The 15,551-nt window shown below is 38.5% G+C and overlaps 2 protein-coding genes across 4 annotated transcripts in view; both read right to left on the bottom strand.

The window, feature by feature from the left end:
- The window catches only part of LOC149019234 (Homeodomain-like transcriptional regulator), a 35,513-nt gene extending 24,351 nt beyond the window's left edge, over positions 1-11,162 (bottom strand). For 2 of the 3 annotated variants that reach the window (XM_089153277.1, XM_089153275.1), the window contains exons 1-8: positions 10,764-11,162; positions 10,466-10,525; positions 10,032-10,278; positions 6,072-6,130; positions 2,546-2,773; positions 2,388-2,441; positions 2,069-2,294; positions 1,858-1,958 (exon numbers count right to left, since the gene is read on the bottom strand). In XM_089153277.1, coding sequence (XP_089009403.1) covers positions 1,858-1,958; positions 2,069-2,294; positions 2,388-2,441; positions 2,546-2,773; positions 6,072-6,130; positions 10,032-10,188 — 825 coding nt within the window. In that variant the 5' untranslated portion in view covers positions 10,189-10,278; positions 10,466-10,525; positions 10,764-11,162. The remainder of the gene's footprint in view (positions 1-1,857; positions 1,959-2,068; positions 2,295-2,387; positions 2,442-2,545; positions 2,774-6,071; positions 6,131-10,031; positions 10,279-10,465; positions 10,526-10,763) is intronic. The other variant, XM_089153276.1, reaches the window with a different exon arrangement.
- Positions 11,163-12,349: 1,187 nt separating this feature from the next.
- The window catches only part of LOC149019233 (protein ROOT INITIATION DEFECTIVE 3-like), a 32,040-nt gene continuing 28,838 nt past the window's right edge, over positions 12,350-15,551 (bottom strand). The window contains exon 9 of the mRNA XM_089153274.1: positions 12,350-14,209. Coding sequence (XP_089009400.1) covers positions 14,033-14,209 — 177 coding nt within the window. The 3' untranslated portion in view covers positions 12,350-14,032. The remainder of the gene's footprint in view (positions 14,210-15,551) is intronic.

Here is a 15,551-nt window from a genome sequence, read left to right as displayed (position 1 = left end):
TTGGATTCTTGCCACAGCTTCATTTTTAAACTGCAACAGTATCAATGCAAATCTTTCTCTTCAAAACCTCATTTTTCCCCCTCTAATCCTTCTCTTTGCCTCTCAAGCGCAACTTCCAATTCTATCTCATAGCAAAGGAGGATTTTGGGGGGAGAAACTCCACGGTCTAATTGCCATAAGGTAGAGAACTCGTACCAAAATCTACTGAGGGAAACAGACAGAGACAAGATAACCCCAAATAGGGACCAAAGGTTTCATTAGGTTGAAGCCAGGAAAGGAGAAGCAATTGAAGAATGTAAACTAGAACGTAAGAGTTTGAGAATAATCCACCACATCAATTGCACGTGTGGCTAGGTTTGTTTATTTATGAAGTTTACAAATTACAACTGGATTTCAAATTTAAAAAGAGCAATACATGTGTGGGATTCCTTGCGGATTATCAGTTCAGTTTACCACAACCACTTCCCATTCTGTTGGAATGGTGATCGTGGTTTTGAATTTTGAATTTGAATTGGGGATCTCATCCTCTACATAGAATAGCAGAATGGAAAAAGGAAGCCAACAAAAGGAGATGGAGATAGATGGTTCATACTGATGGAGGGAGGAGGACAAACACTTGATTAAGTCTGGCCCTTGACTCACAGTCACACAACTATTAAGGAAATCTCAAGTTCACTATTCTCCATCAACAGCAGATGCATATATAAAGTCAAACAGCTCAAAAATAATAAAAGAAATCAAGTCTACTTGGGAAACTAATTCAAACTAGGAAAGCAAGTTGGTTAGGAAACCAACTGATACAGAATCTACACTAATAAAATGGAATAACGCATATATTATGCACGGTCAAATACCTATAAACCCCTCTTGAGTGAAAAAACAGAGTTCAGCTGGCCACACTAGGGCTTAGGATTCCACAGAAGGTTGTGCCTATTCAACCACCAAACACCACTGTGTCATGAACACCACATTTCTAACAAGGTGGTGAACCAGACTAAAGAATGGGCTATTTCTTCCATCTGAGATAAAAGAGGAATCCCAGTAGTACTAGGATTCTATGAAGTAGACACCTGGTTTTGAAAAAAAGACGGTGAAATCGAAAACGGATAGAAAGCATCCAGGTTTATAACTTTATAAAATCAAAGGTGTTGGTGCAATTCGGATTTTTGCTTCCTTTTTTCCCCTTTCTTTTCCTAGTCAGTGAAAAAGGGATAGAAAATCCTAAGAATGGGAAATCAACCTAAGGGTAAGGATTTTGATGCTGGTTGACTGAGTGACGTTTTTCTTTGACAGATGCAGAATGGGTGCAGGGAAGGGTAAAGGAACGAAGATATGGTACTCATTTGGGGTTGACAATTAATGGTGAAAAGAAACTGACCCAAAGGTTGGTATAGCAAGCTCTAACAATGACAGAAAACAGAACTAACCCATAAACAAGTATCTGAACTCTGAAGTCCCATTGAACCCATCAGACCCTAAGGGAGGTCTCCAGGCCAAATCACCAGTCCTGACTAGAGACATCTCTTTAACTCTTAATCTATTACTAAGGTTTACACAAAATAAATAGAAAACAAGAGATAAGACAATAAATTATTTTTCTTAAATTCAAAGGAATGGTTTTGAACGATCTACCTTCCAAAATAACTAGTGAAATCCAATTATTGTATGCTTGCATATGATTTACCCCGTGATAGAATCCCACCCAGAAGTTATGTATTTACATAATAAGTTATTCAAAAATAGAAGGTTTACTAATGATTGCAGAACTATGACACATTACTCTATTGCTGCAATAGGAGAATAATTAGGCAAAATCAGCAGATCAAAATTCATGAATGAATAATTTTCCATGAAAACCTTGAATAGCTCCTTGACAAGCTGTGGTGAAGAGTCCCAAGGGTGTGTACACAATGGTTGCTTCATCTTCACAGAATGTGGAGGAAATTTAGCAAGCAAATCTGGAAGAACAAAATATTCATGTAAGGCTAAAAAAGGCATCTATATGGATGACCAAACGCTTCAATTAAGATGTGAAAGAGCCCCTTTTATTTTAAGAAAAGAATCAAACCTTTGCAAAGGGAACAACTGTGTGGCCCATCTGTAGCTAGATGATCAGAACATGTCACAGGATTTGGTCCTGCCTGCAACTCTCTCAGCTCCAGCTCCTCATCATCCGCTAGTGAAATAGTTCCACTCATGTCTTGTTCACGCCTCATCCCTCCCAGTGCCAGTTTGCAATCAGATTTGGGGGCCTTTTTTCTAATTTCATCTTTGTCACCTTTCTTGCGTTCTAACTGAAATATTACATGCAAAATCTAAAGCAGTGGAAATGCATTCCTTAAACATATCTAATGTCAACCACAGATGCAAACATATGCTACATTTACCTTTCTTCTTTTTACAGGAACCTTTTTATCACGTGATACCAACCTCCTTTTTTTCTACAGAATCCCGGAGAAAGAAAAAAATCATCATGCATCAAGGGAAAATTAATTAGGTACATTAACTCAGTTATCAACCAGTCAGTACTCAAAATATAACTTACCACATTAAGCCCTTGACACTGTGACCGTTTCACTGGATTTGATGGTTCTTGGGATTTTGACAAAGTCAAAATACCTTCACTACTGAAATTTAAACCAGTAGGAATATCCCCAGCATCTGGATTTGTAGCACGCCACACAGTCATTAAGCCTTTCCCAATCCCATGTTTCTTTACTGGTAAAGACTTATTTCTGTGAACTTGGGAATCTGCAATGGAGGGCTTGGAGACCTATCACACAATTCGATAGAGAAGAAGGAGAAAAATGTTAGATATCTAGCAGGCCGGATACAAAAATCCAGTCAGCTGATCTAAGCTGCAAGTTGAGGAGAAAATTCAAATCAGCTGATCTAAGTTCGAAGTTTACAAGTAACAAGCATAAAGTATATAGTAATTTGCCCATGGGTTTCAAACTTTTTGTTTGTATCTTGAGGCTGTCTTAGATGGGTTAATAAAAGGGTGGAAAATAGCTTTAGATCATAAGGTTGAAGTTTGAAGTACAAGAAGTATGGTCAAATTGTGAAGAACTTTTGTCTCTTGTTTCTAAACCTAGGGAGAGAACTCGACCGTATGAGTTAGTCCCAATTTTGTTGTTTATGGCTAGGAACATGCCAAAAGTGTGTTTTGCAAATATGCCTCAAGATATTTGTAGTAGCTTTTTGTTAGTAGAATCCAGTGCTTGAACTACCCTGATCAAGGTTAGTTTAAGCCTAAGGATGTTTTCATCAAAAAAAAAAAAAAAAATTGCCCATGGGTTCCGCTGTTGACAACTTCTTCGGCTTTTCCAGTCAAAATACCAAGACTAACTACAATACGAATATTATTGCATCATATGTTTATAAACTCAATATGCTTACCCAGTTACCCTTCCCAAAAGATACTGAATGGTAAGTTCTGTTAAAATTTATGCACACCATGCATCTTAAGCCTGTTCTACTTATAATGTTAGTACCCACTCAGACAGACAGAAAAATAAAAATGTACAGGACAATGGCTGCAGGCAAAGAACATTAGAAAGTGTGTTTTGTCATATAAAGGTCAAAGAAGGTTTAACAGTGAACACTAACAACTATAGGAAAATGAGAAAAAGAAGGTAGAGTGATAAAGTGACACAAATTCTTCACCAAATTGGGGCTTTTTTCTTAAGAATATGTCTAGGGCTGGGGCGTGTGACCCATGGGTTTAGTTTGAAATTGGCCGAATGCATGTGCCTAAAATATGGGGAGACAGTAGGAAAGTTGGATTTAATTTCTCAGTTAAATAGAGTACTATTTGAGTTTGTTCCCTTTGTTATTTTACATTTTTTTGCCAGTTTAAGTCTTCTAATAAGTAATAAGTAAAGATCAGTTTGGGGCTCTCTTATTAAGTATAGGAATCTATTATTAAGTCTTTTGTATAACATTGTTAGGGGATCTATTATTCAATACGAATTTGATTGATGAAGTTTGTCTGCAAGTTGCCGCTGCCTTCTTCCTCCATTGTAAGAGTTCAGTTTAGTGTGTGCGATATAAACTCAGGTGGGATTGGTGTTTGATCCAATCAACTCTTAACAGTGTGAGCCCAGGAGATTTGAATTGAAGCTTCCTTCAAGTTCTTAAAGATCTCCTTCAAGTTGAAATTTTGAAATTCCACATCACGATTCAATCTTTATCCAAGTTTCTATATACAAAACAAGGATTTCATCCCATGATCCCATATAAGTTTTAATTCATATCCTCATCTATCCCAAAAACAATTTTCCTACCCATTTCTTGACAAACTAATTAGCATATAGGTAAGAACATCCCAAAGATCTCTTGCTATCACTTCCATATCAATACTCAACCATCTCCACCCAAGAGGACCCAAATTAAGAAGCAGGGATTCTAAAAACCTTTACATATCTATCCAACAATGTCAACCCTTATTCCCCAGTTATAGCAAGAAAACCTAATTTTGACCCATTCAGACCTGTAAGTTCATTAAAAATCCTAGACAGACTGGATCCTAGTTGATCCTCTCCTCTAGTATTAACGGCACATGATCCTCTAGACCGGGGCAGGAGAAAACGAACGAGCTCCAGAGGGCGCCGGGCCCTCCTACATAAAAATAGTAGAGAAAAAGGCAAATATGTTGAGAGCGAGTAACCCCCATTAATAACCATACCTTGTAACAGAAAACATTCAACCAAGCATCAATACAGGATCTGCTCAAGATTTCCCGTGCCCCCAAAAAAATAATGAAGCCTTTTTCTTGTGTCATACTGCCGTAAAATATGGGTGCAAGGGTAGAATTCAGGAGATACATTCTTTTTTCTTTTTCTTTTCTTTTTTTTTTTTTTTTTTTTGGGGGGGGGGGGTGATTTGCGTAAAATATCATTACCAAAAGCCCCCAAAAAAGGGATATTGGAAACCATACAAACCCCAACCCTAAGAGGATAGGCCATCAGACTGAAGGAGAGAAACATCAAAATATGCATGCTCCTTGAAGTATCAACAAGAGATCTATGAGCAAAAATGAGGAGGTTGGAACTAACATCAAATTAGATGGCTTTCCAAACCATGTCAATAGAACAATAACTGGAGGTTCATCTTTCAGAAATTCCATTCCGTTCAAATGTGAAATATAGCAACCGCCAAACATGAGCTTGCCAACAGAGTATCAGAGATCAACCTACCTAGAAACACCCCCCCCCAACAAAAAAAGAAAAGAAAGAGAAGGAAAACCCTATCCAGTAAAAGACATACCATGGTAGGTCTCCTACTATGGAGCCCAATGTAGTGTAGAAGTTTCCCCCGGATGGAAAAGGATCAAGACAAAAAAAGGTCATTGACATCCTAACAATCTCATCAAAGGACACAAGAGAGGGGAACAGATAAGTGGTGGAGGAGGAGAAAAACTCGGTAAGGAGGCAAAGCTTAAGGTTCTCCACACGTTAAAGCAATGGCTCCCCCTTCAGACCAAACCAACTTGAATCAAGAAACAGAAAGCATGGGTATAACAAACTCCCAAGCAATGTAAGAGGTAAAAAATACTTTTGTAAAGTTGAGCCAGGTATCCATCTAAAAGAGGGGTCAGGCAGGAGGGAGGACCAAAAGCCTAGGGAGATGATGGTGGACAGGGGGCAGATGGGGATACCAGATGAATAGACAATACAAGCTCCTAGAAGATTAAAAAGGATCCTTAGGAGATGCTAACGATCCAACAAAGAAAGAGACTAAAGAGGATCCCTACGTGATGGATCTGGATGATACCAAGACCTCCAGAATTAGGGAGAAATGTAGCTTTCCAGCTAATCGGGTGAAGGAATTTAGAACATTCTTTACCTTTCCCCAGAAAAGAAGCAGAAGATAGATTTCTTGGTTTTGATGGTAAATTCATGCCTCTGTATTTATAACAGAAAAGAGAACAATTATGAACGGTTACAAGACAGAATTACCCCCTACTAACAATTCAATCTTTGTGCCCATATTACTACAACTACAAATAAAATGGCAAATTTGATCAGACCCAAAGATGTTTAACCAATTAGAAAATTTAGCTTCACTACCTTTCTCCTTCTTTGTGTTTTTCGGCCGTCTTGGCAAGCAGGAAGAGAACTTCTGGCATCTGCGTGAATCAGGCAGATCATAAGAATGTAGCATAAAAAGACAGAATATGGAATCTGCAGAAAAAGGAGAAAATAAACATTTTCAAGAATATCAATTCCTATCATAAAAAGCACTGCATTGTTTTCATCACTCATATCATTTTTCCGACACCTCAGTTTCCCCTATTTGTTTTGGCTGGATCCATGTAGGGAACCCAATTAGATTGGAACAAAGCTGAGTTTCTTGTTGCTATATTGTAATTGCAAATGTTAAATTGCCAGACAATCGACACGGTGTTCATATTAATGACAGAGCATTTCTACAGAGAAAAAGAGGAAGTTAGAGAGCAAACAACGAGCAATTTTCTATTTCCTCTTCCGCAGAACACCCCCCTCTCACATTTAGGGCCACACAAAGACACATCTGATCACATGAGACCATCATGTAGCCACAGTTATCAAGTCAACATCTAGGCACTTTGGTTGCCTAGGAAGGCATCCAGTTGGTGTTGCCTTCCAACCAAGCCTGTTTGCATTTACATTCTTTAGGGGTAACTTTCTTCAAAGTCTTGTCATGAGACAATTCAAGTTGTATTCTTTTTTTCCTTTTACGTCCCTAGGGAGAGGGAGGTTAGTGTAATATTACAAACCTTGCTAGTGAATGAAATATGCAAGAGAGGTGTTAGAGGTGCTAATCTCACACAGGGTCAATACCCCCCAAATCTATGTCTTCTTCTCCTTTTCTTCCTTCCTTTCTCGCAGCAGCTTCTATTCTCACCTGAACTGAAGAAACACTAAACTTAAGCAAACCCCCCCCCCTCCAGTGTCGTAAGTCACCAAGACCCATAACAACTAGAACAATCACATAGCATCAAGGGGCTAAAGGTGTAGGAGACTAACCACAGATCTGAAAACCATTTCACTTTACCAGTAATCAAACACCAACCTACTAACTTTGGTACAATATTACAACTGCTTATTCCAAAAGGCTGAGAAATTAGAAAATGCACACAACAATGTATATCAACCAACTTGGTGGATTCTAGGGGACTATTTCAGGCAGATTCCTGGCATGTCTAACTTCTCTAACGAAACAACCCTGACATGCAGGGCCGCACACACACACAGCTCAGCACATGTGACAACCACTGGATGCATAGTTGTCAAGGCATCACCTAATCTACACCTAGGTGTGGAGCATAGTTGTCACGGCGACGAGGCGATGCGAGGCGGTTTTAGCTAGTTGGGGCGATGAGTCGACGAGGCGCCCTCCGAGGCGCTTTTGAGGCGGTCGAGGCGTTTTAAGTGAAATTTTTACTTTTTAGTGTACATCTCATACACTAATTCATTATAAACCTATCTTATATATAATAAAAAAAACTAATATTAGCCATTTAGCCTACCTCAAGTCATCCAACATACTACAAACCACACATAGTAGGTCCTAAATAAATTCCAAGTATCATACTACTTGGAGTAGAAATAGGATGCAGTAACCAGATAGCAGGTTCAGAGTATGAAAGATGTTGAATGACCTTTAAACAACAGTAATCAAATACTACTTGGAGTAGGATAGGATGCAGTAATCAGATAGCAGGTTTAGAGTATGACATCAGAACATTACATGAATAACAACCACGTGAAAGTCACAAAGAAGTAGCTATGTCACAAGAACCACAACAGAAACTTTAATTGCAATTTGCAAGTCACAAAGAAGTAAATAATCAGTTGATAATCTCCAAACAGAAATTAAACAACGAGTAGCAACTTATAACATTGTTAAAACACAAAAGAAAAAAAAAGAAGCATGCTGGCGACATACCGTCACTTGAGATGGTGAACAAAATCATCGGAGGCCGCTACAAAACGTTAATGAATTAATGTTACAAATGATCCCATGTATTCCATGTAACATTTGTATAAGCATTCAGCCATTAGATTATTCCCAATTGGAATCTAATTTCCAATTTATTTTTGGCCTTTGATTTGGAATAAAAAATGGTGGTTTTTTAAAATCCCATAAGGCGGTCGCCTCAGGGTCTGAGGCGTCCAAGGCGTTCGAGGCGAGCCCGAGGCGACGCCTCAGAGCCTAAGGCGACCGCCTTATGGGCTCCAACTGAGGCGAGTATCGCCTCAGGCCCTCTAAGGCTGCCAGGACGCCAAGGCGTCGCCTAGGCGTTGCCTTGACAACTATGGTGTGGAGGCATCTTTATGGTGCTGCCTTGTGTCCAAGCTGCCACCAATGTCTTAGGTCACCTAGACACTGCAACAACAATGAAGTGGTTGAGCCATTACATGGTGTCAGGGGCTGAGGGTTTAAGAGAACAACACACAAAAATCTACATGCTCACTGGGAATGTAATATATCCCAGCTTTGACTCCATATTACAACTGCTTATCCCAAAAGCTAGAACCATTAGGAAGGGCCAACAAAAATGTATTTCAATAAACTTCATGGATTCTAAGAGGCTGTTTCATGTGGATTCCTGGCCCGTCTTTAATATTCGTGCATCTTCATCATCTCGCAACATGTAAGTTTACCTCAAGCATCTGCATAGCCCCTGTTTCTGCCAAGTTTTCCTGACAGTTAGATGTGTCCATGTCTCACTGAAAATTGAATGCTGATCACAATTGCCTGAACATTTAACCTCCACATACTCACTAGGAATCTAATGTCTCCCAGCTTTGAAACCATAACACAACTGCTCATCCCAAAAGCTAGAACCATTAGGAAGGGCCAGCAAAAATGCATTTCAATAAACCTAACAGATTCTTTGAGGTTGTTTCAGGTGGATTCCTGGCCTGTCTATCTTTCATATTCTTGCATCTTCATTGTCTGGTAACATGTCAGTTTATCTTAATTTTCAAGCATTTGAGTAACACCTGTTTCTGCCAAGTTTTCCTGACAGTTAGACGTGTCCATGTCTCACTGAAAACTGAATGCTGATCGCAATTGCCTGAACATTTAAGTTTCTACTTATCTCCTCTCTAGGATTCTGGTCTCGCTTCCTGAGAACCTATTGCCTGATATTCAACTTCCAGAACTGCAACCTAGCTTTCTCAGTATTGTTAGAACTTCCTGTGCAACTGACTCTAAACTTCTCTCAGAGATATTCAGCAGAACTGCTAATCCAGTTCATATTGGCACTCAACCAAAAAAATCAGAGTTCTCCTTTCTTCCTGTCCCAAATTGTAAAATTGTGCCTTCATTGTTCTGTTATTACCATAATAACAATCCTGGACTTCTAGTTTACCTAGTTTGGAATTGGTTAAATACCAATTAACCAATATTCCTACTCAAGAACTGATTTCACACTACCAATTTTCATAGTCGGAACCGTTTCTGAACAACCACTGTTCCTAGCTAGAAACTAGTTTTACACAACCCATCCTCCATCTCCCATTCATTAAATTCAACTTGCTGCCAATTAGAGCCACCCCATGTGAGGCCAAATGATTCAAGCACTAGGAATTAACAAACCTTCTAACTACAATTTGATAATATTTGAATAATCAACAATCTACAGCAGCTAATAAAGAGTATAAAATTCAAAAGTAAAATCACAACATTACACTTAGGTCATACAAGAACCAGATCTTAATGTACTGCATAGGATCATAATTAAACTCTCTACCTCATCGACACTACTTTTCATTATTGGACTGGGCCATGTTATGATATTGTAAATAAATGTACTCTCAATTCAACTAAAGAATCATTGGTAATTCACTCTCAAAATGTGCCAGTCACCTAAACTTCTTAGCATGTACATTATAAGCCTCTGTAAATTGTCTAGTCATTAGTTCTTTGTTCATTAAGGATAATCATATTATCAAAATTCCAAGAATAACAACAACTCAACTAATACATCTGCATCATAATGACCCCAATAATAATTAATAACAGCCCAGGAATCTCACCTCTCCGACGGGTGAATGCAACAGGAGGAGTATCAAACTCCACCCCAAGAGGAGGGCCATCTTTTCTGAATACCTTCTTCAGAATATAATCAGCAGGAACCATATCTTGAAGGTTGTAAACTTTTCTGTTTAGCTTCCTTTTCATGCTTCTGGCCATAGAGTTCTTCAGCTGCAAGAAGCGGGTCCTTCCATCTCCATGCCCAACAAGCGTAGTACTTTATAGCTTTTTGTGTGAGTTAGTGGTCCTCTGCATTTTGTATCAGAAGAAGGTAAGACTCTACGTTACATAAAGAGAAATTGTAACAAAGGCAAAATCCCCGAAACATCTATTTCTTTACCTTCCTTTATCTAACTTTTAAAAGAACACGAGAGGGAGATGCCATCAAGATGCAAAACTCTCGGTAAAATTCACAGAAAACAAACGAATACGATACCTAACTAGAGGTTCTCCAGTGCCTCGTGTTGCTTCACAGTTTTCCTTTTTATGCTTGTGTCTGTCAATATCAACAATCAACAAACTGTGAAATAATTAGTCACAATCCAAAAGAAGACATCGTCTTCGTCTCCAATTTAGAACAAAAATGGTAATTTTCAATCTTCCACCAATGATAAATTTATTTTATACTTGAAGATACAATTGCCTTCACATTAAATTATCCATAGACGAAGAGAAAAAGAGTCTGTGGAGCATTAGTTATATCAGTTGATAACTTAAAACAGAAATATTAAGACCTTCAAGAGATGACGACGACAACTGATACAGCTCTCCAATGGCGTCGTTCAGCTGCGTCTCCAAAGAACGGCACTCGTCGCATAATCCACCAAATGCCGCAGCGTTTGAAGCTCAGTCATTTCATGCTTTAGAGCATAAACCTGAAGCAATAAATAAACTGAAAATTTTGTATACGAGAGAGAGACGAGAGTAGAATGGAGAAAATATGAATTATACGGTAGCTCCACGAATTGGGACGACGTTGGGACTTCGGTACTGGTAAAAATGAATGAGAAGTGGCGCTCCACTCAGCAGAATCAGTAGGGTTTTGGGTTTTGTGAGTATTATCATTTTGGGTTTGGGTTGAGATTTTTTCTCATCCACGGTGAAGATGGTATCTCTTAACCACAATTCATGTTTTCGCTCAGAAACGGAATATTCTTATTGCCCTATTATTATTATTGAGTTATCTGGACATGGCTAACAGGCTAACAGCCCAAAACGGTCAGGGTTTAAGCGAGCTGCGAGCAACAATACCGATACGGATCGGGTGATTCGGGTCATTATATTCCTCAAATTACCGATAGGGTTTATGAGTTTTTTTTTTTTTTTGGGTGGGGGTGGGAACAACACAAAGATATTGTATTCCAGGATAGTAAAGCTTCCTGGAGGGAACTTATTTACATTTCGTACCTACCCTCTCCATATTTACACACCCTCTTAGGCTCTTTTTGTTATCAATTTTCATTATCAACTATGAGATTTTTTATATTATTTTAAGTTGTTTGGCATCTATTTTTAGTTTTATTTTTATTTAAAATAATAGAAAAACTTACAAAATCCATACTGAACTTTTTATCTATTATGAATTATGATGAGAATTTCATTATCTTCATTTATACATAAGTTAACTCAAAATTTTATAGTTAATATAAGGGTAAAATAGTCAATACACATTTTTTTATAAAAACCATACTTTTTCCCTCTTTTATCACTTGTTCACTATTATTTACTTACAATTTTTTTTTTTGACACCAAACTTATTTTTCATTCCATAATATATTTTTGACAAAATTTACCAAACCATTTTTCATTTTTGACCAACAATAAATTATTGTACTTATTTCTTTTAAATAGGCAAAAAGAGCCTTAGTTGCTTATGGATTATTCATGTCTTTGATATATTATTTATCATGGGTTCAAACGTTAAACACACAAACTTAGCAATTAGCATGGACAATGTATGGAGAGGTTGATAGTTGATCTTGTTGCATTTCTGTATGTTCCCCCTAAGTTATTTTTCTTTTGGGGAGACCTAAATAAGTCAAAAGAGACAAATCTAAACCCTAGATAACAATAATATACATGTTCCTTAGGGTTGCAAGGAGGAGGTTCAAGGATAACTGGGTGCATAGCTTGGTGGTGTTTCTCTTTTCAAGCATGAGAGTTACAATTATCTTATCAAAAATTTGTAAGTAGCGCCACCAGGCAGGTTGATTTGACGAGAGTTCTCTAGGGAACATTGGAAAAAAACAAAAACCCCGGGGGGGCGGGGGGGGGCCCCGGCCCGGGCGCCGGGGGGGGGGGGCGCCGAGTTTTTGGAACATTAGTTCTGCCATCTTAAAGGAAGTGTTACAAATACCTATAGGAAAACATTTACCTTGATATCTTATAGGATGATGGAATCGTGGCATCAGGTTATTTTTACTCTTTGTTTTATTTTTTAAAATTTTTGTTCCTCTTAATGGGGAAAGAAGCATTTATTCTTTTTCAATCTAAGTTTAATTTGTTTTTCCCCTGAATCAAGTAACTGGCAGAGGAATGCCTAGCTCCCAGTAGTGCACTGAGGTGTGCACCTACACTCGAGCACAGCCAAGAATAAAATTAACACCCTGCCATGCCTATTCATGGAAGTTGATAATTTTGAGTCTGGCTGTCTCGAGGTGCAGGCACAGACACAGCAGTGCATCATCAGGTGGCATTCTTTCATCCTAGAGTTAAACAGGAAGCTAGCTTCTCATATCCTGGAACTGGTACCTGGCTGGTGGACCAGGAAGTGGGATCATAATGCACCGTTGCAACTGCTGTAATTCAAAATGATGGTGATCTGTGGCAAGGAAGTGCTTCATTCAATCAGCATGAGAAGACTAGCAACAATGATCTGGTTACTCAAAAGAAGTCACACAGAAACGCCACCAAGGCAATTCTAATTAAGAGAAGTGCAATCAGACTTCTGTATACCAGTAAGAAAGGTATATTTTGTGATATGAATTAACCATGCTGCGACTCAGACCATGCAAGGAAAAAACAATAAGGAGCACAACATGTTACGAGAACTATTCTAAAGGTGCCATGACAACAGGTTCGAGCTTGAATTAAAAGCAGGCATTGGAGTCCCTTATCTGGAGTTGTATCAACTTCTTGAAGTGGGATTTGAAGTTACTATTCAACTTTCCTCTGCTGTTTGGAAAGACAAAAGTAGTGACTGTGGCACATCAAATCAAAACCAAACAGAAGTCGAACATAATCACGGAGCTAAATGAAACAGCACCCTCAATCTAGTAGGATCTTTTAATGCTATACATTCCAAAGAAAAAGGAAACATTCACATAAGAGAACATGATATGATATGCATAAGGAAGAGGCAAGAAATTAAATGCAGTAGTTGAGAATTAGTTTCCCCCTGGACTGCAAAAATACATGATGTTCTAGTGTAGAGGAGATACATATTTCATATTTTCTGTTCTAAAACTATAATTCTAGTTTCTTACATTTTCCAGAAATGAAAATTTTCATTTGCAATGTACTAAATCCGTATGTGACCAAGGAATTACAATATTCACTCACCCAAAACATGGAAAACACGGAAAGCAGATACAAGGGGACCTAGTAGAATCATATGAAAGGACTGAGGAAAAGAAGCATTCATCTCTACCAGAAGAGACAGGAAAAAAAATCTAATTTGAATCATAACTTTTCTCGTCATACTTTTAATATGCCATCAGCAACGAAGGCAAAAATCAATTTAACTACATTTTTGACAAAAATAAATAAATACAACTTAGTCAGCACGCACTAAATTAAAAAAGGCCATACCCAATACACCAGGTTCTTGGGGATAGTCTGTTGTATACATCCTTACCCATCTCCACGACATGAACCAGTGACCAAATCTCAGCAAGTGTGCGCACCTGACGAAGGTGCCAAGCATAACCTTCAAGAGCGCGCGCACACACATAGTACTATTACCTACAAAACTTTTCTGATACCTTGACCCAGGTCCAAGTTATCAGGTAGAATTTCTACTAGACATCCCTGTTTGGTCACCATCCAGAAACTCATTCAAACAGTGTAGACGCAGCTCTTCAAACATTTTTTTCCACCGTTGGGCTATTTCAAGTGATCTTTTGCGATCAGCATTTGCGCGCTCCAACTCCATTTTAATAGCAGCAGAAGAACCCTGTTGCTGAAGAATACACCAGAAGGTAGATTATGAACTGATGTACCAAATTTTTGAAAACCCATAAATAAAACAGCACAAGCCTGATGGATTTTAAATTTCTATCAAAAAACAACAAAAACAAATTTTATTTCTTGACATTGATGGGAACCAGAGCCAGGGCCGAAATAGGGTCTAGGGTGGTAGCCTCACACTCTACAGCCCTCTAGTACAACCAGAGGTATTTTGGCAATTTTACAGTATTCTAGTACAGTCAGCTTAGGGTTTCATTGGATCTAGCGTTAATAGGAATCTACTTTTATTTTAATCTGAGTCCTTATTTTCACGTTATTGAAAAGTCCAGTTAGGCTAGGATTCCCAAGTAGTAACAGAGTCCTCTAGTTAGAGTCCACTTCCTACAAGGAATCAAGGATTTTGTGTCTACTTTTATTTTCAATTTGGACCATCCTAGAGTAAGTTATGCTAGAGTCCTTGTATGAATGTAAGCCTTTAGTCCAAGTAGGAGTCCTAGTTAGATTTGCTTTCAGAAATTGAGTCCTAGCGGAATTCCTTCTTAAAGGCAATAAATAAGCCTCTCTATTTGTAAAAGGCAGACATAGGAGGTGCCTCTTGCATTTCCGTTCCCTTTATCTACCTTCTCGTATTCTTTCAATCCAAGTTACTTTCGACGTTCCAAATCAACTAGCCTCAATGATTGAGGTTTAGGAGTCACATAGAAAGCAAGGAGAGGGAATTCAAATTTTCACAAGGTTCCCCATTTCATATTCCTTCCCCCTATTTATTATAATTGACTAATTAGAGTCCCACTTAGACTCAACTAAGTGAGGGAAAGCAACATGAGAGTCTCACATCAACTCGACCAAATAGAGTAGTTATCTAGAAATACGCAACCACTTTACCGCCCCAATGGGTGCAAAGCATAGTGAGTCCCCCACCTAATACGATTAACATCTCTTACTCGCCACAAGGTAGCAGAACTATCCAAATTAAATGCTTTCATCAACTCAAATCCTTTCAATGTGGGGGAATATGGAACTTATAGAGATGTATCTAGGGAAGGAGTGCTACATCAAGTCTCCATCTAACCAACATAGCACATCACTTGGAATTATCTCATTATACCTTAAACAATTCAACTATTCCTAGTTCCACACTCTCAATCCCTTATAATGAGCAATGCGAACCAATTTCATGTAGTGTACTCATGACTTTGCCCAAGTCGCTCGGTTAATGAGTCACAACATTGAAGGGTATAGAATGAAAAGTTTTTCCAAAGCCCTTATGCCATTTGGATTATCCGCAACTACTTTCCCAGTCATGCCATACGAGATCGCATCATCCCTGGTCC

Source organism: Hakea prostrata, chromosome 4 (genome assembly GCF_041222555.1).
Source record: "Hakea prostrata isolate BN-2017 chromosome 4, UWA_Hpros_2, whole genome shotgun sequence".
Taxonomy (NCBI): domain Eukaryota; kingdom Viridiplantae; phylum Streptophyta; class Magnoliopsida; order Proteales; family Proteaceae; genus Hakea; species Hakea prostrata.
This window is presented reverse-complemented; position numbering and strand designations above follow the sequence as displayed.